The 22,682-nt window shown below is 37.9% G+C and overlaps 1 protein-coding gene across 6 annotated transcripts in view; it reads left to right on the top strand.

Moving 5' to 3' along the window:
* Positions 1–625: 625 nt before the first annotated feature.
* The window catches only part of BMAL2 (basic helix-loop-helix ARNT like 2), a 43,161-nt gene continuing 21,104 nt past the window's right edge, over positions 626–22,682 (top strand). For 4 of the 6 annotated variants that reach the window (XM_063357165.1, XM_063357156.1, XM_063357187.1 and 1 more), the window contains exons 1-7: positions 626–823; positions 9,285–9,432; positions 10,733–10,768; positions 16,091–16,129; positions 18,760–18,917; positions 20,637–20,716; positions 21,490–21,582. In XM_063357165.1, coding sequence (XP_063213235.1) covers positions 763–823; positions 9,285–9,432; positions 10,733–10,768; positions 16,091–16,129; positions 18,760–18,917; positions 20,637–20,716; positions 21,490–21,582 — 615 coding nt within the window. In that variant the 5' untranslated portion in view covers positions 626–762. Of the gene's footprint in view, positions 873–9,284; positions 9,433–10,732; positions 10,769–16,090; positions 16,130–18,759; positions 18,918–20,636; positions 20,717–21,489; positions 21,583–22,682 lie in introns of all 6 variants that reach the window. The other 2 variants (XM_063357149.1, XM_063357140.1) reach the window with 2 other exon arrangements.

Below are 22,682 nucleotides of genomic sequence, written 5' to 3'. Positions count from 1 at the left end.
GTAAAAGTTAACCCTATTTTTATGCTACCTTTTACCGACGTGTGACCGTTCTCTGCCCTGCTCTGACCACACACTGGTCCAGATAACCCACAGAGGTTTTCCACAACCAAAATTATTCCAAGGTCCTGATTTTTCCTCAGACGGGGTATCCTCTGTACAGTAGCCTGAAAATGTAATGGGTACACAGGCCAAGGCAAAGCGATTTCGGGATTTTCCCCCCATACGGCAAAGGTCAGAAGTGGCCCACGCCTACCCTGGCTCTCCAGTATGCCAGAAGGGAGCACTGCCGCCATATATACTCAAAGCGGCTGGTGCGTGGTGGCCTGCCCAACTGCCACGACTACCCTCGCGGGTCTGAAGAGCTCTAGATGAGGGAGGCGCGGACGGCACCAGCCACCACCCAGCCTTCGCTTCCGGCCCTCCTCTCTTTGGGGACGAGGGAAGGGCCGCCGGCCTGAGGCGCAGCAGAGAGGGCAAGCGGCCACCCCGCTACCCCTCACCCGCCGCCGCCGGGCGCCGGCTCGCGAACCGCTCGAAATCTCGCGAGAAACCACTCGCCGGCCAGGGCGCCGGCTGGGCGGGGGGGGGTGGTGTCGCTGCTGAGGCGGTGCCAGGGATAGGGGGGAAGGTGGGGAGGAGGGTTGTCGGGGTGCCTGTGAGCCCTCCCCCGGGCCGGCAGGACGGGTTTCCCCTCACCTTAGTTCACCTCCTGCATGCCGCCGGTGCCGGGGGCGCTGTGGAGCGGGGCACGGGCCGCCCGCCATGGCCGAGGCAGGAGCGGGGAGCGCCGAGGGGGCCGAGGAGGAGCGGCGGACCGCTGAAGGTGGGAGAGAGGGCCGTTGCGGGGCAGCCGTTGAACGGCTGGCGGGCGGGTGAGTGCCCCCAGCCCCGCTGTGACGGCTGTTGGGTGGGGCCTTGCACTGCGTGTGGGGGGCGATCGCGGGTACGGGTGGGGTGCGTTGGGTTGTGTCTGTCTGTCTGTTTCCCTGTCTCCCTCCGTGCTGTGGCACGAGCGAGCCCTGCGCGACTGTTGTGAGGCTGGTGCCTGTGGGACAGGGGTAGGGGTGAGCGTCTCCGGGCTGTGCGCGGCAGCCCGTGGGGTACAGAGCCTTTCTGTGAGGGCACTTCGCTCTAGTCGTGTTCTCGGTATCGCTCTGTGGTGCTCGGTTTGTTTATTTTTATTAATTCGCTTTGTTGTCTGCACGCACGCCGGCCCAAAGCGTGACCTGCACGCAGCTAGCTCATTTTCTCTAACGGAAGTTCAGGAAAGGTACACAGGGGAGAATGCAACCGAATGCAACAATATAAGTTATGTTGTGCGCTTACACAGAGAAATCCCGAGAGTAATGTGCTCTGTGCATCTGCTTATTCCTGTTATAGATGTATCATCATACGGATGTGATGTGGGCTAAAATATTTTTGATTATTTAACTTAGTATATAGCATACTGTTTCTGATGTACACTTAGTCGTTTTATATGTTTCTGTTAGACTAGTGTGATTTTTTTTTTTTTGTAGGTAAACATAAATTTAGTTATAGTAATTTTGGCTTCTGTGTGTGTATGTGCATGCCCACGCTTGTGTGCCGACCAAGGTTTGATGTTCCTTCCTTGTTCTTAATCATAAGTTTCTGGTACTAAAACATGGCTGGTTGTAAACCACCAGCAGCTGTTTATGCTCCTCCTGCTTTGAAACAAGTGTGTTGCTTCCCCTCTCCGAGGAGAAAGAAGTGTTTTGCAGGGGCTTTTGAAAAACAGAAGTGAGCAAATCTTTCCTAAGTCATCATTGCAGTTCTGTTTAGTTAACACCAATACTTCTAGGTTTAGTAGTTGTTTTCTAAACATGTGTTGGGTTATGCGTGATTTAATGTATATGGGGATCCTGGTTGTCTAGAATAATTGGCATTTTTCTGTCTCTGCTGCTTGATTGCGTAAATACTGGTATAATTTTGTAGCAAGTAATCTAGTATTTGAAAACAAAGTGGGGTTTTGGTGTTGGTTTTTTTTATAGAATTTTTGCAGTCTGTTAAATTGTTTAAAACAAAGATTTATTGTTTCTATATCATTTACATACAGTAAGGAAAGTAAATAATCAGATTTTAGAAAACCCCAAATATGAAGACATTTGCATTGACAAATAGATTTGGGAAAACAATGAACCATAGGCTTTCGTGTTTTACTGTGAAAGAACCCTCCCTTCCTGGTTTCTTTAGTTACCTATGTCTATACCTACTCCCCTAACAGATTTTGAAGGAATGGTCTTTCTATTAATCATTCTTTTTAAAGATAAAAGTATCTTAATTTTTGTGGAATAGGTCCACGCTAAGGTTAGCTACTTAGTAGCTTTTTTTTTCACTTGAGTGTACACATTATTGTCGATACACATGCACATTCTGAAAAACAAACTCTAAACTGGACAGTTCATACCAGCTAAGAATCAAAGTCATTGTAAGAAGAAATAATTTGGTGGGTGATTGTGGGAAGGGAATCATTGTGAATACTCTTGAAAATTCTCTGTGTAGACTCCAAGGCCAGCTAAAACCATGAAGTTCTGCAGCTGATTTGACAGGAATCCGCATTTTACAATAATATGAATCAAAAACTTGCAAGAAAACAGCTGCCCTCCATTCCTTTAGCAGTGTGTGATTGGAGAAGTATGTATTTTTTTTTCCAGTAATGAACTACGTTATAGGAGACTCTCGATTTCTATCAGCGACCTGGTTTGAGCCCGAAAGTGACTGGGAAAGCAGGGTAGCCTTTCAAGGGCTTGTGTAGTATCTTTTCATTAGCTAGTTACAGTCATACTTTTTAATACGCTAATAGGTACTTGGTGTTTGAAATCTATTAAGTAAATGTGTTATTTAATTGGCAAGTTGTGATTCTTGACTACTTTCTTCTGAGTGGTGAAAATACATAAAAATAGATACAGAAAGTAATCAATTGCCTGTGTTAATGTTTGATCTAAATTTCTGTAGTTCAGGATATTATAATTTTTTTTCTGTCATTTTGTGATATTAAAAACAAATACAGAAGTACATTGGATTGGTCTTAACCTATACGAGTTTATTCTCTGTATAGTGTTGTTCATAAGATGGTTTCGTTACTGAAGTCTCTGTATCTTGCTCCTGCTTTATGCAGGCTTATAAAATTTAGTGGAGAAAAACTGTTTTGACAGTACATTTCTGCTCTTTTCACAACTTAACCCCGACGAAAATTGTCTCCCCAGCTTTCAATGAGAGTATACTGTGGGCTGTGATCTGGATGCTAGACTTGCTGTAACTAGCCTGAAGATGCTTTTCGTGGTCTATTTTGAAGCTCTGAAATAAATAAATGAAAAGAATATTTAATGCAACTCTAACTCCTATTTGGAAAATAAGGTTGGTTCTTTTATAGGTGTTCAGATCTGCAGGACCTGTAAAGTGATGCATATCACAGCATCTGGAACTTTTTTCTTCATACAGTACAGTATGTATGTAGGATATAGGTATAGTTTTTTCATTGTCTAATGAAAATCTGCAGTAAGAATTTATTAAATAATTTTAGAAAAATAACTCCATAGTAAAATAAAGCAATGTATGTGACAGAGTTATTTGAAATTATTTGACTGAATAGCTATCCTGTGTGTGTGCTGCATGTATAGACAGATATATCTGTAATTGCTTAGGTAATCAGAGACATCTTATATCTTAAAAAAAAAAATCAGCTTCTCAGTTGTAATAAAACTTAAGAATCCAACTTAACATCTTGAGTAGTACCTCAGTTTAGAAAATTTAGGTTGCTTGTGTGCCTGGATTTGTGTGTGTGTGTGTGCGCGCCTCAGTTTAGAAAATTTAGGTTGTGTGTGTATCTCTGCTTCTTTGTCTAACTGCACTCATAAAGGACTTCAGACTGAGACCCTGAAGTCAGGTAAGTACTCAGAGGCTGTGCACACATTTGCGTTTTGGTTCAGAGCAATAGCATTGGTTTGAATTGAATCCCATCATCCCTACTTACTGCTCATTGGTTTGGTTTGCAGAGCAGTTTTGGTGTAAATGAACTGGACTCCTTTCAGAAGAAACTAAACTAGAATTTTACTGTATAGCAAGGTTAGTTCTACTCCAGGCACATACCAAACATACTCCAAACATAAGGGACTGAACCAGTGGTTTGTTCTCAGACAGCTTTAAAACGTATGCATTGTAAGGATTTTTGGCCCAGTGAACCAGACTAAATGTGATTTAGTGTAAGCTCCCTGAACTACTTACAAATCAGAAACAGGGGCTTCTGCGCCGGCTGCTTCTCCCTGCTGACCTGTTGCTGTTATGGATATTGTATTTATCGCCATAGACATAGCATAATGGCTTGCGTGAGTAGATTTCAATTTTAATAGCTCATCTAGTTAGACTGAAGAACCCTTATTTGCCACTTTAACTGCAGTCACTTTAATGTAATTTTTTTCTTCTTTAAACTTGGCAAAGCTAAAGGTTTTTGTGCATGTCAGGAACGTACATTTGGAAAATATACCCATTTTAATAGTCTGTGGCATTTGTGGTCTTAGAAATTTCAATTCAAAGCAGCTTCTTTCTTCTCCTTCCCTCTGCCAGAAAGTGTTTCAAAATAGGAACCCAGATTGAAAGTGCCTTCTTATTCTTAGAAAGGTTATGCCAGTGTTACCACATTGTTAACTTAAGCAGCTGCAGAGCTGCAACATTTCTCCAAGTCTGCTGTGTACATTTATTCACAGACTATGAAGAGTGCCACCTGTAAGTTTTATAAATGTACTTATTCACTGACATTTTATTTCAAGTGTGTTTTACTGTAATATCCCCATAGATGGATTTAGATGTTCTTTTTTAAATTGGCTAAATGAGGGCTGATGGCTTTTTTATTAATTTATTAATACCTACATGACTTGTATTTTTCTGCTGATTTTTGGAGTGCTTATGCCTATCTTGGATGATTTCCTTTTGATGATTCTAAAAAGTCAAAATAATGTTTTAGTGTCAAAATAATATTTTTAGGAAAGCCTACGAGGAGTAAACCTAGCCAGAAAAGCTAACCTTTCACAGAGGGGTGAGCGGGTCATGAGGTGGTAGTGGATAATTAAGGCAATAATTTTGAAAGACTGTCCTTGACTTAAACTTTTTGCATGTGACACAAACAGATGCTGTCTGTGGCTGTTATAATTTAAGAATTGCATGGTAGTTCTAGAGTCACCTTGGGTGGGATGCATCTCTCTTATCTTTAGATGTCTACAGAGTAGATATCCAAGTCTGAGGTAGTTACTTTGGTCTTTGTATAATTATTTAATAGAGGTAGGCACTCTTGGACTGTGTTTCATCTAACCAACTGTAGGAATCTATTTTAAATTGCAATGAATCACCCTAAAAATGTTGTATTTCATCTAGCCAACTCTAGAAAGCTATTTTAGGTTGAGATGAATCACCCTAGAAATATCTTCTTCCTTCCAAGAGGGACTAGAATGGCTAGTTCAAATGTGGACATCTTTATTTGTTCAGATGAATCTCACCTTTTATGGCTGGTGGAGCTTGGCCATAAGCCTTTTCTAATAGATTGTGTTTGTTTAGGAACTAAAAACCTTAAAACTGTTAGTAGAGAAAATAGCTTAGGAATGTGGCATGCGTTTAGAAAATATTGTCAGTAATTGGAAAAATACAGAGTCTCCCAAGCCTTGTTTCTTAATGCATTGCATGTGATGAACACAGAACCTTTGCTAAACATTGATTTCATATGTCTTTTTCATATCCCACCCCTAAAAGGTATTTTCCTGTAGCATATTTGCAGTTGTTCACTTCCTTGCCAACCTCCTTGGGGACTGTAAATTTTTAAATTTTTTTTCTTGTAGAAAAACGTGAGAGAGATTGTAGTTCAGTAGGGTATGGTCTTCTGTGTTGATGTGATGAGAACTGTGTATATATTGATAACCTTTCCTTAAGTACTTTGTTTGCCTTGTTATGAAATATACTAAAGTTAGCGTTAAAATAATAGTTTTTTATTTCTGATACACTTACTGGGAATGAGCTATTTTTCATATGATGTGTTTGTAATGTTTGGATGGTCTTTGCTCTTTCATAGAGAGAATGATTACAGTGGAGTTTTTTTTCAGTATTACTTTCATCCGTCCTGATGTGCATAGTATACTTTAAAATATTTTTAATTTTTAATATAGATAAACATGTATGCTTAATGCTGAGAGCCAAACATAGATCATAAATAGACATATGTATTTGAGGAAGTATTCACTTCCATTAAAATGTGGTTATCTGTGTGGCAGAGCATTAGCAAAACTTTGACATGAACAATAATATCATAACAGAGTATCATTTCTCAATTGGAATTTTATTTGACTTGCAAATCAGACTAGTGTACTTAACAGCCTTTGGGGTGGTAAAACAAAATAGCTCTAGTTCTATTTAAACTACGATTTCTAGTAGTTTAAAAATTGACTAATGATTTAGGTTTTCCAGGAAAATAAATTTGTAATACAGAATGGTCTTTCTGGATATTATTTTTCATGAAGCAAGAGTGCTATGAAATTGGGAAACATCTAGTTTTGCTTCATATGTTCTTAGGGATGTTGGTTTTGATATTAGTGGTATGAAAACGTTCACAGAAATTGAAAATATAAGAAATTCAGCCAGGTGCACAAACGAAAGGTAAGAATCCAGCTTTTTCCTGTCATAGAAGCACACCCTGGTTATTGGGGTCCATTCTAGCTCATTCTGTTTGTGAACCCAAAGATTTTTAAATCCTTTATCTGGCACTCCCAAAGCGGTATAGCCAGAGAAGTAAAGAAATCTTTTATCACAGACTATACAAGGTTAAGACACTCCTCAGGGAGAGAGTAAGCACCTTGCAATCACCTAGTATCATAGTGATAGCTATTATAAAGCCCTAAGAGATTATTTTAAAGTGCTCTTACTGACTTCTCAAAGCTGACTTAGCTTTATGAACTGTTTCTGTCTGCTTCTTGTTCAGTAAGTAGTAGATATTAAAAAGACTTGTTCGTGTCTGTTGGTTTTTTTTGGGCTTGGTTTGGGTGGGTTTTTTTGAGAGTCTTAAAAAATATATGCAAAGAATATGTGCTGCATACTGTACACGTCAGGGATCAATACAGATTCTTAACCTTGTATTTTTGTCTAGGATCAACCAGCTATCTTACTGGCATCTAATTAGATGGCATTTAACATGACATTTAGTTTGTCACAGTGATAGTATTTAGGATTCAATTTATCACCTAAAAATTGTACTGTAGAAGTTCTTAAAAGGTCATTGTGCCGAGAGTCTAAACATTTTTGGTTTTCTTAGTTAAAAAGGGAAAAGGGTGTTGTTAGGAAAAGTAGAGGAGATAAGTGCAGTATTCAGAATTTGTTGTTTGTGTGTGATGAAAAAATAGTAGTTATTTTGATAATATGAAAGATAAATTGGAAAAGCTGTAAGTGATGCATTTCATTTTGTTTCTTTAAAGGGAAGTGGTTTAGAAAGCAGGCAGGCCATCTGTGTGCAAAGGAGTATTTAGGTCAGTGGGTCTGTTCTGTCCTGCTTTGTTCCAGGACGAAAGGATCTGTTGTGATAAAGGCATTCTTGTCTTTGGTACATGTAGGTTTCTGTTTAGTAAGTACTCTTTTCATTCATGAAGTGTGATTATACTTCAATAACTTAATCTAGTAATTATAGATTGCTATTACCTAAGTGAATTAAAATTACTGTTTATAAATAAAGGGTTCCATTGGAATTGTTAGGTTGGAGTTTTTTTACTTAATAATTGCAAGAATTTGTAGTAGAAATATAAAAAGAGACTATTATGAAGTGATGATTAATCACAAAAATGTTACAAAAATCTACCATTTGTGCCCCTGTATTTATGATGTAATTTCTTTTAATATATTTTTAATATGCCTAATTTGAATATGTTGTGTATTTGAAGTAGCCAAATTTTCTTTCTGTTGCTGGTGCCCAAAGGTTGTTACTTATTTGTCAAGTATTTATTGATCCTTTGAGTTTCCACCTCTTTTTTTGGAACTTCCTTTGTGACTTAATGAGTTAAAGAGCTTTCTACAATGAGACGAGGGCTGACTCTGTGTAGTCTGACTTGGTAGAGAGAGGATTAGTGGAAGACCAGGCAAGCTGTTGTTCAAGTATTAGCCTATTTTCATTTAACTCTCCAGAGTAATATTCCAACAGAAAATGAGAACCTAGGAGGCAATTTTTCTGGTGTGAGATGTGCATACACCTAAGAAGAAAAAAACACACACTGCATGTTGTTCTTTTTGCACACTTTTACCTATCATTTACAGACAACACAGATGCTAACAAAAAAAAGAAAACAGCTCACAATAAAGTATCCAGTTTTTCTTCCTGCTGGATTTTGAAAATACCCATCTTGGGTTTTGCCTACTGCTAAGAGTAGGAGATGCTCACTTCCTTAAATGACATCTTTCAATCCCTCATCTGTCCCTTTGTGGAGTTAACTCTTATATTGTTTCTGGATGTATCACATAGGATACTTTCCTCACTAGGACAGGAAGCCTGAAGGAGAGACTGCTGATTTGCTGAAACAGAGTTAATTCTGATTATTTACCTCAACATCAGCTGGGTGATTCTTTGTGATAGCTTTGCATAGAAGAAAAGTGTAATAGCGATGAGATTTCTGGAGATAGTTTTCCTTTCCCAGTAGGTTGCTACGATTATTTTGGTTTGTGACTTTCTTCTGTCCCTCCCAGAAACAAAGCAGTTTTTCCTGGGAGGAGGATTGTGAAGGGAGCTTTAAGGTAGAACTTGTCAAGCTTTCAAGACTCTTCCAATTTACATGAGTGACGTTATGTGTAATTGTAGATTTTATGTCAGAAACATAGTTATGGAAAACTTTCAGTTTTTAGATATCCAGCTTGTTTTAAAAAATACGTTTTTTCAGTTTAAAAACATGGTTTTTAAGCTGAATTTACTGTTAGTCACAGTATTTTGGTCTGCTAGCTAATCCTACGTTTTGTGATTTTTACATCAGGATGTTTGAGGTGTATAATCTGCTAAGGTTGTGTGAGGATGAGAATAGCTGTGCTTTATATTGCATTGGTGTGTTGATTGGGTCAATGAGATCATTACAGCACCGTGGGAAGACAGTATACTCTTTTCTGTGCTTAGGTTGTAGCAGTGGAACCTTTACGTCTCTTGTGTCAGAGGCATAGAGGGCACCCACAGACAATTTCTTTTTTCCAAATGAAAATCAGAACGGATACACGATGATATAGATCATGCTGGACACTGAGCAATTTTTTCTTATTCACAGATAATTTCTCAACAGATGGAAACCCATGCATTGCTTCTGGAGTCCCCAGCCTCATGAATACAATAACTAAGCCTGCTACCACCACTTCTTTCAATGTTTCTGTGGCTGAGATTCCAAGGAAGCGCAAAGGAAGTGATTCTGATAACCAGTAAGTAAATTGATTCTGTATGTGTCTCAACATAAATTTTAGACATTCATCTGTTATTTATGCAACATGGTAACTAATCCTCTTTCCTTTATTTATTACCATTATTTATTATGGTTTCTTCCAAATGCATTCTTTGACAGTCTTGTGTTATTAAAAATAGAAAAAATAATCCTTAAATTTAAGGGATATATGTAGGATTCTATAATGCCATTTCCTGGCCTAAAGTGTCTGGGTAATATGTCTCTAATGCTGAAATTTCAATCCTAATTCTCTCTTTTTTTTTTTTTTTTTTTTCTTCTTCTTTGACTGCTAGTAAAGGCAAGTTCTCCTTGCAGCAAATTGTCATTAAGTTGCTTGAAGCCTCACAAGTGCACAGTGGAGTATCACCTTAGAGTGTGAAACAAGATTACTAGTTAAGCTCTTTGATCTAGAACTGCAGAATCAGAACTGCTTCTTCATCGACTAGGGCAGCCATTTACTTTAATGTCCAGAGGGACCTGTGACCTAAAAATGAGCACTATCCTACAGTAGTACTTAGTCTTTTAAAGTGGGTCATACTTCATTGAGATGATACTGTCGACTGTTTTCTCCTGTTTTATAACTGCCAAACAGATGCCAGTTAACCAAAAAATCATTTACATAGAAAATTTTTTTTCTTAAAGTGATCTATTCAAAGCTATATTAATCAGCCAGAAATAAGGGACACAGGTCAGGCTGCAGATCTAATGCATTACAAGTATCTCTAAACTAGTGTGGAAAATCCATGTTTAAAAAAGCGGAGGTAGGAAATTTGCATATGTTTGTGATTATTAAGGCAGTTCTCTTTAATCACTACTTCTTCCATATATAGTCTGTTGAACTACAGAATGTAGCCATACAGTGGATGTTGATATAATTGTCAACTTGGAGGTTCAACTGTATCTTGTAGATCACTGAAAACTCCAGAAACACATTTGTTTCTGAAAAAAAAGTCTCCATTCTTTTTCAGTAGCACTTGTTGATTTTTACCTGTTCGGTAAAAGTGCTGGTTCATCAAAAGTGTTTCCCTGAAGTTTGGATCTCTCCTTTCATGAAACTTCTGTCATAAGAAATATTCATGTCCAAGTTGAATTACTAATTGAAAAAGTGTTGTTTTATAAGAACTAGTAATTAGTTTCTAAAAACTAATGTTCTTGCTGAAAATAACTAATCAAGTGGTGTTTCCACTAAAACTTTTCTGTGACTTTTTTCATTGGGGATACCAAGTCATCGTTTTGTGCTTCAACCTACATTTTGCTTACTTTATTACCTGTTTCTGCAGGGATACAGTTGAAGTTGATGGTGATCCTCAGAAAAGGTACTTTTTTATAAATTCATTTGTGTTTTCAGTGCTATAAACATGTCAGATTTTCCTTTTTGGCTGGTTGAGCTGCGTGGTTTGCTTAAGGAATGCTTTATCTAAGGGCAGGTCTCTGCACAGCACAAGGTGATAAGCATTATAGCTAATTAACAGGATGGATAGGTCCATCCAATGTTAAGGTTTTCTGATATTTCTTTCTAAGACAACACTCTGACTTGCTTATAACTTTACCAGACTTGTTAGTATTGAAGTTAAGGTAAGAACAGGAATGAATGAAAAGTAACAGTTAAATGTAAAGACTAGGGAGGTAAAGGAAAGGTCTCATACCCTTCTAGGACTGGTGCATGTAAATTTTGTTTGTTTGTTTTAACCTTGTCAGGTGCTTTTTAAAATAGAACTACCACAACTATGTTAAAATAATGCTATTACAAGGTGACAAACCAGAGTTAAGATTGGCTGTGCAGTATAAGTAAACCCTTTGTGTATATATGTCATAGGACAGTTATTAATTACATGATTACTGTGTTGTGATTTCTTTTTCTGCACCTGGATACCTTTCTTAGAAAATGTATTTGTTTATATGTATCTGTGCAATATTCTTTTTTATAAAACAGAATATGTCAATTAGAAGGGACCTACAGCGATCATCTAGTCCAACTGTCTGACTAGTTCAGGGCTGACCAAAAGTTAAAGCATGTTCTTCAGTGCATTATCCAAATGCCTCTTAAACACTGGCAGGCTTGGAACACCAACCGCCTCTCTAGGAAGCCCATTCAGTGTTTGACAACCCTCTCGCTAAAGAAACGCTTCCTAATGTCCGGTATAAACCTCCCTTGGCCCGGCTTTGAACCATTCCTACATGTCCTATCACTGGATATCCAGGAGAAGAAATCAGCACCTCCTTCCCCACTTCCCCTCCCCAGGAAGCTGTAGAGAGCAATGAGGTCACCACTCAGCCTTCTCTTCTCCAAACTAGACAAACCTAGAGTCCTTAGCTGCTCCTCATAGAACATTCCTTCCAGCCCTTTCACCAGCTTTGTTGCCCTCCTCTGGACACATTCAAGTACCTTAAAATCCTTCTTAAATTGTAGGGCCAAGAACTGCACACAGTATTCAAGGCAAAGCCACAACAATCCTGAATACATCAGAATAATCACCTCTTTTAACTGTCTGGTTATGCTGTGTTTCATGCACCCCACAATGTGGTTTGCCCTGTTGCCTGTCAGGGCATACTGCTGACACTTACTGAGCCTACAGTCAACCAGCACCCACAGATCACTTTCTGCAGGGTAGTAGTGTTTGGTACGTGGCTATTGAGTAGTATAAAAATCTTTGGGGATAAATCGTTTGTTTCTTTGTGGATTTTTTCCATGGTGCTCATGATGGAAAAGTGTGAATAAATATACTCCTGTCTTTAAAACCTCTGCTTCCATTTTAGAAAAAATGGGGAAGTATCTTTAATACATCAATTGAGAAAATAGAGGAAAAGGTGATATTTTTTATTTTTTCCTGATTAATACAGATTCTGTTCTTTCTAGTACCAATTAAGTATACCTGCATTCTAGCCATGAGGTAGAATTTCACCCTATGTTCATGTAGTCAATCATAGACACTACAAAAATTTATTCCTTTTTCTAAACCTTTTATATTAATTTTAAAATCTAAAGTGGACATCCACATATCTTAGCTAGAATATGACTTGTATTTGCACCAAGATGCTGAAATGCAGTTTGAAAACTATTCGGACATAATTCCCCGGGAGAGAAGAAACACACTGCATCCTTAGTAGAAATACTGAAAAACCTTTTTGCTGTTACTTTTAGCTATGAAATAAATTATGTGGAATATGGACTTCTTTCATTGTTTTGACACAAACATCTTGCCAAAATGCTAGTTTTGAATATAACTCGTTCTCCAATGTTAACCGCAGAGAAAGAACAGGACAAAAAAAAAATACGGCCTGGCTGTAAGAGGATTTATATCCAGCCCATTTTTCTAGTTGAACTTCAGTTTTAACAGTCACATTGCAATTATTCTTAATACTGATCTTGGCCACACTGAAGCTGGAGGTAAAGAGTCTTACCGATTGTTGTGGAGTCAAGTTTGCACTCAATTTTTCCTAGTATAAATCAATTACAATGTTAAAGTCCACTCGGGACATATTAAAAGTCCTACAAGTTCTGGTCTGCCTTCTTAGTGAAACTCAACTTTCAGAAGAAAGAAAACTGCAAAGAGCTAAAAGCTCATTCTCCATTACAGCTATGTCAAGGGTTGGAAGAAGTCTCCCAGGTTCTTTCAGGGCAAGGAATGGCTTAATCATCCATTGGCATGCACAAGATTACGCTGGGCATTTCACTGTATCATTACAAATACAAGTCCCCATAAAGTTCCTTGCGCGTCAGTAACCAAATCAAAATACCTATGAAAAGTCTCAACGCTTTGGAGGAAGAGATGATCTAGCCATCCCATATATAGAATCACAGAATGTTTAGAGTTGGAAGGGACCTTAAAGATCATCTAGTTCCAGCCCCCCTGCTCTGGGCAGGGACACCTCCCACTAGACCAGGCTGCTCAAAGCCCCATCCAGCCTGGCCTTGAACGCTTCCAGGGATGGGGCATCCACAGCTTCTTTGGGCAACCTGTTCCAGTGTCTCACCACCCTCACAGTGAAAAATTTCTTCATGATATCTGATCTAAATCTACCCTATTCCAGTTTGAAACCAATACCCCTCATCCTATCACTGCACTCCCTGATAAAGGGTCCCTCCCCATCTTTCCAGTAGGCCCCCTTTAGGTATAGGAAGGTTGCTAGAAGGTCTCCCCGGAGCCTTCTCTTCTCCAGGCTGAACAACCCCAACTCTCTCAGCCTGTCTTCATAGGAGAGGTGCTCCAGCCCTCTGATCATCTTTGTGGCCCTCCTCTGGACTTGCTCCAACAGGTCCATTTCCTTCTTATGTCGGGGGCCCAAGAGCTGGATGCAGTACTCCAGGTAGCAGAGCAGAGGGGCAGAATCACCTCCCTTGACCTGCTGGCCATGCTTCTTTTGATGCAGCCCTGCATACAGTTGGCTTTCTGGGCCTCAAGTGCACATTGCTGCATCATGTTGAGTTTCTCATCAACCAGCACGCCCACGTCCCTTTCCTTGGGGCTGCTCTCAATCCATTTTTGTCTGCCCAGCCTGTATTTGTGCTTGGGATTGTTCCGACCCACATGCAGGACCTTGCGCTTGGCCTGGTTGAACTTCATGAGGTTCAGACGGGCCCACCTCTCCAGCCTGTCCAGGTCTGTCTGGATGGTGTTCCTTCCCTCCAGCACGTGAACCGCACCACACAGCTTGGTGTCATTGGCAAACTTGCTGAAGGTGCACTCAATCCCACTGTCCATGTTGCCAACAAAGATGTTAAACAGCACTGGTCCCAGTACTGACCCCTGAAGAACACCACTCGTCACTGGTCGCCACTTGGACATTGAGCCGTTGACCACACTCTTTGAGTGCGACCATCCGGCCAATTCCTTCTCCCCCGAGTGGTCCGTCCATCAAATCCATGTCTCTTCAATTTAGAGACAAGGATGTTGCATGGGTCAGCGCCAAATGCTTTGCACAAGTCCAGGTAGGTGATGTCAGTTGCTCTTTGCTTATCCACTAATGCTGTAATGCCATTGTAGAAGGACAGCAAATTTGTCAGGCACAATTTTCCCTTAGTGAAGCCATGTTGGCTGTCACCAATCACCTCCCTATATTCCATGTGCCTTAGCGTAGTTTCCAGGAGGATCTGCTCCACAATCTTGCCAGCAAAGAGGTACGTTTGACTGTAGTTCCCCAGGTCTTCCTTTTTTCTCTTTTTTAATAATGGGAAAGTAGTCAAGGTAGTTTTAATCTAACTGTTTATATCAGTAACAGCACAGCTGTTAGGACAGAGGCTATATAAATCCATTGAAGGCTGTGACTGATTGCTTGAGCAGCAAATTTGTTCTTCACCAAGTGGAGCTCCTAAGGGAGAAGGCGAGTTAGTTAACAGGCTGCGTGCTGCATTGCAGTTGGTCTGACTTCCCCGTACCTCTTCTCCTCTTACGGTCAATGTAACTTCTGTTGGAGTTCATAGTATATGCACGTTTCTGGTAAAAGTTTATTTTAAAAAGAAAGAAAACTATGAGTTATTGTTATCTCATCCAAATCTGAAACAGTTTCATTGAAGAAAGTCCTAGGGTCTTGTGAGCCAGACCTACTCCTGTGTTTGGGTTTATCACACTGTCTAGAAGATTCTTGAATTCCAGTGAAATTTCAGGATGAAAAGCTGTATCTCTGAATTGTGTGTTAATTTGGCTCTGGCTGCTGGATCCTCACTGGGGTCAGTGCTTCGTTACAGGTGGAAGCCCCTTTTGGATCCTTCCTAAAGCTTTAATTGCCAGCAGTCCTCTACTTCTGTTTCCTCATAGAAAATCTGCTGACTAATTGGCCTGTCTCCTTATAATCCTGGTAAAGCATGTGCCTCTTCTAAAATGGTCATAAGCCAGCAGGTCTCACCTCTGGAATGGAGATTGGAGTACTGCATAAGACCTTTCCACTGCTGAATTAAGAAAGCCAAAGAACTGCTGTAGAAAGACTAAAAATATTTGTATCAGTTTTTCTTTTAGAGAATATAATAGCCAGTATTTGTATAGGAACTGCCAAAGTGCTCGTACTGAATTGGCAAGATACCTATTAGGCCACATTCTGAAATTCTTAATAGATGGTGGTGAAGAATACAGTAATCTTAGAGATGAAAAAGATCATTGCCCTTGTTTGAACCATCATCTATATTTTCCTGCTACCAAGTATTTGTTGTAATACAGGCACTATGACTGTCTTTCATTTACAATTTTATTACATAGGCTTTCCAATCATTGCTGTATGGTATAGGAAAATACTTAATTTTTACTTTTTCTGACCATGAACAATTAAAGTGTATTTTAGGGCCACTCTAGGCTAGGATTGTTATTTTCATCTTTTGACAATAAGATTTTGGAAATAAAAACATGAATTGATGAAGTCTCTTTTAAATGATAAAAAAAAAAAGGCAAAAAGTCTGGACTTAAGTCATTTGAATGTTTTGTTGATTTTGTTTGCTCCAGGGGAGAAATAGCCCCATAATTATGAAATATTCCCATAATATGTTCACATAAATATGAATGTTGGAAGTTATGCTTTTGTCTCTTTCTGTTATGCATCACTTGCTAGATCATTTTTGTGGGTTTGTGCATTTTCTTCTTGAATTCATGGGAGGGAAGAAGTGCCTAGTATTAAATGTGCAATGTAAAACTCTCTCTTGTTTTCTCTAGGAGTGAAGATGAAGAACAAGTTAAAATAAAAGATTTCAGGTACTAATTTGCAATAAAAGTACATTTTGCTAGTAAATACTAGGATTCACAATAGTAAAATATGAGTTTGGGGGTAACGTTTATTGGAACTATCAAATATTGAACAGTAAACTTTTCCTTTTTCTCCCCTAAATGTATAGTAATTTTTTAGAGGCTCCTTGAGGATTTTATTTATCTACTAATTTTAGTGCAAGTTGTGTTACAGGATGTCTCAGATGGTTTAGCAAAAACCTGAGGTTAAAATTTTCAAGGTGAGAATTAAATGCAGTACATTCAAGTTGTGTGTAAAGGGAGGAGCTAATCCTCAATTTGTATGAATTTGAGAATTGTTTTTTCTAGATTTGTCTGCATTGGAGGTATTTAAAATGTATCCAACATGAAAATGTATTCAGCTAAAGCATGACAATGAATTCTTGTTCTAGAACAAGTTTTTTTTGTGTACGGAATTATTCAAGTTTGCCATTGCACTTTGAGTGCACATCTTACCTGAATCCAAATGGAAATTCACATAAATCATTTTTGAAATTTGAAATGCTGTGTGACTGAATGCAGTCATGATTCGTCCAAACAAATACTTTAAACTGTAGACAGGCCACTTAGTAAAACTAGAGCTGTTTCATAAAGTTGTTTTAAAAATAGAAGTGTCTTTCATTTGTTATGTGAGCAGAGATGTCAAAGCAGAAATACAAAATCCACTCTGCTGTCAAAAGCATTATTTATACAGTATGCCAACTAATAATTATGAAGTGTTCTTGCAATTTAAATTAAACAGAAGAAATGGAACTGTTCAAAAATATATTTACAGGTTTTTTTGTTAACTCCAAAATTCATTTTTCTTTACTGAGTATCCCAAATTGCTATATAACATTCTGTTTTGTGCATTGCTTTAATAACTCTCATGTTGTATTGTTAATTTTTTTTCCTTAAGTTTTAGTTCATTAGTTGGAGGAAAAAACATAGTTATAAGACACTTTGAAGGTTTGCTTAAAAGTTATCTCCCTCCAATGTTGCTTTTCGCAAGCTTATTGGAGAACTTTATTTTCTCCCTTCCCCTTTGTAACTGGGCAATGTAACAGCAGGCTTTTTGAATTATCCAGTCATCACCTCAGTTTCTGCATCTACCCATTCACGTTTCTGTTACTTGTCATTGACTCTTAGAGATGTCGAAGACTGTTCTCCTTCCCCAAATGTTTGTATCTGTCTTCCTGAGGTTTACGGTTCAAGGAGCATACAGAATATATTACTTGGCTGTTCCTACCTGACATGAAGGAGAAGTTGTTTGAACCTGAATAACTGATAAAATTAAATTTTAGAAGAAGCTTTAGAGAGAGAAAAGCTAATTGTTTGGATGAATGACCCAGAATTATTTGTGTGGAGGGTGGATTTATTTTTGTGAAAAAATAATAGAGGACTTTAAAACTGTAGTTTGTTGTTTCTCAATAGGCCAGATGTAGTTAACGTTATTACCTTTAATGCTTTCTTGTTACAGTATGCCTAAGAGGAAGAGTTTTGGAGATAGTTAACCAAAACACATTGTCCCTCAGTTTGGTTAACTACCACTGTGTCTGGTCTCAATCAGAAAGGAAAATAATCTTCATTTTAACTGAGTGGCTAGCTTGTCTTCTGGGTAAGAAGGGAATAGAATTAAATTTTTTGTGATCTGTTGACGATGTTAGAGGGGAGCTAGAAAAGCTAACATACTCCACTAGAAAGGATTAAAGAAAAAGTGACCTGAGATACAAACATATTTGTGATGTGCACTGTCATGTGCCTTAGAAGGTGTTTTCTGATGAAAACTGTCCAATAAGAGAAGCTCTCTTTCTGTGGTTGAGTTCTTGGACAGAGGTTTACCAAGAGGTGAAACCTGATACACAAGGTATGCACAGAGGCTGAAATCCTTTCTACCACCTTATCAGGTGAACGAAGGAGGAAACTTTCTGAAATACTTCTGGTGAAATTAGGCATAGCTTTTTCTTTCAGTTTCCACTACATCTGTTATAAGCACATGTAAGTGCGTTGTCTATTGCTTGTGCTGTGCTATGAATAAATGCTTGTGTTTGTGTCTGCCTTCCATCAGAGTAATTTCTAAGGCAACGAGATAACAACAAGGCATGGCTCATCTCAGATTGTTGTGAGTTTGCATAAAACAGAGTTCACAGTTGCTTTAGCAAGTGAAAAAAAAAAAAAAGTAGTGGAATGAATACCCCATCATAGTTACACAGGCCAGGTAGAGATAGAGTCGGGGAGCAGAAATGTCTTCAAGTGATTACTAATGACATCAAAAGTTCTCTGGTATACAATAAGGTGTCAAGATACTCACTTGGACATCCAGGGTCACAAGAAGAATTTAACTTTTATAAGTCTTCATAGCCTCTTGTTCCTGCCACATATAATCAAGTTGTTGCTCGAGATATTTTTTCCCCTCGATATTTCACATCATTATTGTGACTGTTTCTGTTTTGTTCAAGTGAATCCAATTCAATTCTCAAATACAAGTAGTGACAGAAAACTGTTTCAGTGCAGTAGTAGTTTGTGTGATATGTTCAATTTTGGAACCAAAATTGAATTGATGAATATTATGGGTTAAATCACGTGTTCTACATCTTTCTTAAAATAATTTTTCTTCTTAGAGAGGCTCACAGTCAAACAGAGAAACGAAGAAGAGACAAAATGAATAATTTGATAGAGGAATTGTCTGCTATGATACCTCAGTGCAATCCCATGGCACGAAAGCTAGACAAGCTAACAGTGTTACGGATGGCTGTGCAACACTTAAAATCTTTAAAAGGTGGGTTTTAGGAAACTAATCCTGAAAGTCCTTGTTCTATTGGGAGTTATACTGTGTACCTTCTTTGATGTTAAATAAATCAAAGGTCATTTATTTTACATTTCCTTGCAGAATTCAGTTTCGAGTCTGTTCTTATGTGTTTGTAACTTCCGGAACTTTATTTCTTCTTTTTTGCTTAGTATAGCAGAAAAAAACCCACCTTTCAGTGTCTGATATGTTCTGTCTGCTAAGGGTATGCCTTGCAATTAAGTCACTCCTTGATTCTTTTTTAAAATTACAGCGATCAAGCAAGTCTGTCTTTCATTATTTTCCAACCCACAAATTGAAAGTGTGTTCTGTGATCTCTCCGCTTGCCATCATACTTTCTAGCTATACTGCTAATAGAGAAGCAAATGGTCTTCATACTCCTGTTTGTTATTCCCATGTTTGTGATTGCATCAGCCCTTTGCCTCTGTATTGGAATTTCATGTTTATCTGGTGCCTTTGAAATTTACAACATCATGGAAAAAGACCATTAAAAAAATACTTACCTAAAGAAACTGATGTAAATGGTTGCACTGGTAGGGAGCACAAAGAACTCACTTCAGTGGTAGGTTAAGTCTTTTACAGTGTAACTTCATAAAACAAAAAACAGTTGCATAAAACTAAAGAAAAAATTATATTTGGACATAATCATTTTTTAAACTTTTTTTTTTGCCTGCAAGAACAGTAGTCAAAAGGAATGTTTCAAGAGAAAACATGCTTAACAGAGTGGTTCGTGACTTTAATGTAATCAAAGTCTTAAACACCATGAAATGTTAGAGAGTACCAAGAAAAGGAGTTACAAAAGTTGATATCCTCAGTCAGCTTGCAAAATTAATCATGGATCTCAGTGAATGGTTTAGTGTCAGGATCAAACCAGGGTATAGTCTTTCCTCTCCTTTTGCTATTGCTAGATTTTGGGATTTTTTTTCCTAAAAAAAATTATATCCAAATACAAGTTGCATATTGCACGGTCTCTCAGCACACAAGATTTAAGGATTCTTGGCAGCAATGTTTCAGAATAATAATTTGGTCAACTGTAAGCACAGTTATTATATGTATCTTAAGAAAATATGAGATACTATGTGGAATGATAGTGAATGCTGAAATTTGTTGGAAAGGTCAACTGCTATTTACCTAAAAAAATTAAATCTAGAAGAAGTTGTGGAAATGCTTGTAATGGCTAAAAATTATTTTAGAGTACTTGCCATGGGTGCTAGACCAGTAAATGTAGTCAGTCAGTCTCATTACACTTAGTGAGACATTCAATTTAACTACAACAGTGTTTTTTGGATTGTTGGATATATAGTACTAGTGAAGCATTATTCACGACAATTGATAATGTTGGAATAATTCCGATACAGCAAATGTTAAGGATTCTGAAATAGGCCAATGAGATGTTTCTAGAAAATTCAGTTCTCATAATACTATTTCTCTAGCAGTACATTAAAGATATCTGAACAGAAGTTTCCTTGTTTTATGCTAAATAAAGGGCAAGAAAAACTGGTTGTGTGCCCATATTCATTACCAGCATATGTATATGAGGTTTTTTATTTTTAATATTTTTAGAATTTAATTTTTTTTATTCAGCTCTTGTGGTTGCAAAGAAAACTTTGCAAGTTTGTCTGTATAAGTCTGTCAAAAGTAAATTTAAAATGTAACTTTTGACATTATGTCTACAAATAATGTATTTTCCAGGTTCCACTAGCTCCTATACAGAAGTCCGGTATAAACCATCATTTTTAAAGGATGATGAGCTCCGACAGTTAATCCTTAGGGTAAGTGGAAGGAAACTCTCAGGTAAATGATGTCCTCATTAAAGCCTGTCATTAACTTGAATTTTTAGTTGGAGGAGTGCTTTTTTTGCCAGCTTTTTCTTCAAGCAAGTGCTTTGATGTACTTGATAAGTACTGGTTTATAAATGCGTTACACTATACAGGCTTTTTCATAAAGGGATACAGAAGATGATTTGTGAGCATGGCAGACAGCAGCCCTTAAAGGGATAATAAATCTCTATATAATCTGTGTATTTAATACCTAAATTTTTTTATGTTGGTATTGAAGTCTGCATGCAAGTATAGAGAATGCTTTTAATTACGCATAAATATGCTTGCAACTGTTTGCTCTCCTTCATTTAATTTTTTAAAATCTGCTTTGAAAAAGGTGCAGAAATAATACCTGAAAGAAAATCTTTCTTCTTTCTTCTCGTTTTTGTACTTCATGATATACCCACACCCGTTTACCCTTTCTCGTGTGCAATTTTCTTTTTCCTTTGCTGCATTAACAGACTTCACCAAGATCTGTAAGATGACTCCCAAGTTAAGCTGTTTTGCAGGTGGACACCTCTTTTCCCAAAGCTGTGTTTGAGAAACTTTAGCTGTCTGTAGTTGAAGGTCTGATTTGGTCCTTGTAATCTTAATTGCTTTTTGTTGTGATGTATAACTTTGTTAATTTTTAAAAATGAGGTTTAAAAGTTGCTTCCTTGCAGTCATCGATATTCATTGTATATTTTAATTGTATGTTTTTAAAGACAGTATCTTTATATTTTCAGGCTGCAGATGGATTCCTATTTGTGGTTGGATGCAACAGAGGAAAAATTCTGTTTGTCTCAGAATCAGTTTGCAAAATACTTAATTATGATCAGGTGGTTATAACTGAGTTTCTTGGTATGCTTTTACCTTGCATTTTCTTGGAAATTTTGAAACTTTTCCATTTTATTGTATGTTACTAAAAAACAGTCCTCGTGTGTCATTTCTTGGAATTTCTTTGATTTAACCTCCTTCAGAGTAAGGCTGAATATCCTGGAACAAAATATTTGCAAGTACAGTCAGTGTTCCTGACCTGAGTAATAGCACCAGATTTCAACTGATCATCCGTAAGAAAACTGCTAGTCTGAGAGGAAGGGATAATTTGAAGATGTCCTAATTTCTATCTCCAAGAGAATTTCTTTTAAATAATGAAGTGATTTTGAGGTTTTTTTTAGGCCAAGGAAAATTAGTTTTTCAGCAGTGGAAGTTAATGAAAGCTTTCCTTGTAATGCCTTGAGGCTCAGATGCACTACGTAACACCTCATCCACAATAACTGTCCATGTGTATACCCTTAACTTGAAGGAAACTGATACAGTGTGAGTTAGCTTAGTTTATAGGATAAGAGAAATATGAAAAATGTAAGTACGTTCCATTAGTTGATATTTAACATCATGGACAATTACCACAAATAATCAAGGCATGATAACTTGTTCGTGTTGGAACAGGTTGCCCAGAGTAGTTGTGAATGACCCATCCCTGGAAGTGTTCAAGGCCAGGCTGGATTGGGCTTTGAGCAGCCTGGTCTAGTGGGAGGTGTCCCTGCCCATGGCTGGGGTTTGGAGCTAGATGATCTTTAAGGTCCCTTCCAACCCAAACCATTCTGTGATTCTACGTATCTATGACTTCTGTTCCAACAACAGAGGCTAAAACAGTTAGTGCTTCCATCTGTCTACTTCTATAACTTTGAAACCATTTGTGCTATGTTAATTCTCTTCAAAATTTAAGGGTAACCAATCTGGACCTTGTTTTATAGATTTTTATTTTTTTTGTATTTAAAACCGATATCTTTTTAAATTAAAGTGAAGTGAATCATCTTATGGGAACAGACATAAAGCAGATTTTTTTTAAAAAAAACACCACCACTTCTACATTAAATTTACTCAATGACTAAAAAGTACCTTTTGGAGTGTCTCGCATCAGACATACCTACTTGCA

The sequence above is a fragment of the Chroicocephalus ridibundus genome, chromosome 1 (genome assembly GCF_963924245.1).
Source record: "Chroicocephalus ridibundus chromosome 1, bChrRid1.1, whole genome shotgun sequence".
NCBI classification, from domain to species: Eukaryota; Metazoa; Chordata; class Aves; order Charadriiformes; family Laridae; genus Chroicocephalus; species Chroicocephalus ridibundus.
This window is presented reverse-complemented; position numbering and strand designations above follow the sequence as displayed.